This window comes from Oryx dammah, unplaced genomic scaffold, assembly GCF_014754425.2.
Source record: "Oryx dammah isolate SB20612 unplaced genomic scaffold, SCBI_Odam_1.1 HiC_scaffold_26, whole genome shotgun sequence".
Lineage (NCBI taxonomy): Eukaryota > Metazoa > Chordata > Mammalia > Artiodactyla > Bovidae > Oryx > Oryx dammah.
The window spans coordinates 77743485-77745563 of NW_024070210.1; the positions used below are offsets into that span (position 1 = coordinate 77743485).

At 40.1% G+C, this 2079-nt stretch overlaps 1 gene segment (V, D, J or C); it reads left to right on the plus strand.

Annotated features, from left to right (window-relative positions):
• Positions 1-573: 573 nt before the first annotated feature.
• On the plus strand, positions 574-1121 carry LOC120853722. The segment is given in 2 exon segments: positions 574-619; positions 730-1121. Coding segments are annotated over 2 exon segments (438 nt in total).
• Positions 1122-2079: the final 958 nt, after the last annotated feature.

The following is a 2079-nucleotide window of genomic DNA, read 5'->3' on the forward strand; positions in this document are numbered from 1 at the left end:
CGATCCCTGGGTGGGGAAGATTGCCTGGAGAAGGAAATGTCAACCCTCTCCAGTCTTCTTGCCTGGAGAACCCCATGGACAGAGGAGCTTGGTTGGCTACAGTCCATGGGGTTGCAAAGAGTCGGACACGACTGAGTGACTTCACTTTCTTTTCTTTGTCTTCATTTTCTGTAGACTCTAGGACTAACACACCATCATAGATTTGGGATGGTAAAAACATATTGGGAAGACAGACGTTTTTGATGTAGCTCAGAAAATAAAAGGAAGACACATGGGGCCTTGGGATCTTTGTTCTACATTTGGCCTTCAGAGGGCGATGTGCACAAACTAAAGATCTTGTTCAGCTTCCTCTGTTCAGTCCTTCCTCCCTGCAGCTTGCTGAGTTCTTTGCAGAGGCAAGAGAGAGGAATCAGACATCAAACATCAGAAAGCTGCAGGCTCATCTCAGCAGCATTTGCGTTTTTATCTTAGCAAGGAACTTGTCCAGACTTAAACTTCTTTCTCCTGCCACTTTCCTGTCTGCTCAGGGGAGATCATTCAGAAAAGACTTCCCAGCGTTTCCACTGCTCAGCCATGCTGCTGCTGCTCATCTCAATACTGGGGATGATATTTCCCCCAAGTGAGTAAAGTTTCTTAGTGGTCTGTAGTTCTACAGACTCTTACTACAAGTACAATTCTTTTCATAGTGATGTCTGCATTGCTTTTACTGACATGACATTGATTTTGCAGGAGATTCCAGAGGCCAGTCAGTGATCCAGCCTGATGACCCTGTTTTGGTCTCTGAAGGAACCTCATTGGAGCTGAAGTGTAACTATTCCCACGGTGCAACTCTCTATCTCTTCTGGTACATCCAGTACCCTAGGCAAAGACCCCAGCTGCTCCTCAAGTACTTTTCAGGGAACACCGTGGTTCAAGGCATTAGAGGCTTCGTGGCTGAATTTAAGAGCAGTGGTTTTTCCTTCAACCTGAGGAAATTATCAGCCCATTGGCATGACTCAGCTGAGTACTTCTGTGCACTGAGTGCCACAGTGCCTGGGACTGCAGGAGGAGTTGAACGCAAACCACTCATGGCAGTGGAGTTTTCAGACACTCAAGATCGCTTCTTGTTTTATTTTCAATGATCTTTTGCTATATGATTGCAAATGAGGCAAAGAGAGCTGAGCAGACAGAGGTACTTTTATATAAGCCTACGGTTCCATGTCTGGTAAATTTTATTTTGGGAACTTTTTACTTGCTTTAGAAACCACGTAACAATAAATACTTAAGATCCTAGAATGATCTTCCTATCATGTACTAATCAGATGCTTAAGGACTTGCCTTTAGGTTGACTGTTTTAAGGGATTGACTGTATGGGTTTTCATTTAACACTTTGTGTCTCACTCAAGATAGAAAACTAAAGATGAACTGTTCATGTTCTCTCCCTGAAAATTTGCCTCCTTAACTGGGTCATTCACAGACAATTTTCTTGAATTTTTTCCCCCCTGGGTCTCACTGTGTTGGTCACAAAATGTTAAAATATTTTCTCTGAATATTTATTTCACTTAGGAGGACTTCTGAAGTTGGTTAACACTAAGAGATTGATTAGAATCTTACAGGGCTTAGAAAACTGTTATAGTCATATTAGTTCTGGCAACTCTTTAAGAATAGTACCTAAGGAGAATGGAGATTTAGAATTCCTCATATCTAAAGAATTTTTCTCAGTTATAAAGGTAGCTTCTCATTCTTTTGGTATTCTCTTAAATTCTATAAATCTACAGCAGAAATTTGTGAATGTAACTCCTTTGCTGCTTTCTTTCAGTTATGGACATTTTTCCCCCTGCCTTGCTTTCACCCTGTTCTTATATGATTTCACTGTTAGAATGTTAGAGTTGATTTTTATATGTTAAAATTGTCATAATTAATCAGGTAGTAAGTTTAGCAATTCAAACTTTGCTAAAATATTGATAAGAATTTTAATGAATACTAGGATGATACTGGAACCAGTATAAATTTGTGATCCATATAAACTTTTTGTCTAGGACGGGAAGAATTGTATAAGAAGTTTTTATAGTCCTTGTGTTCTTAAGGACTTGGAACAAA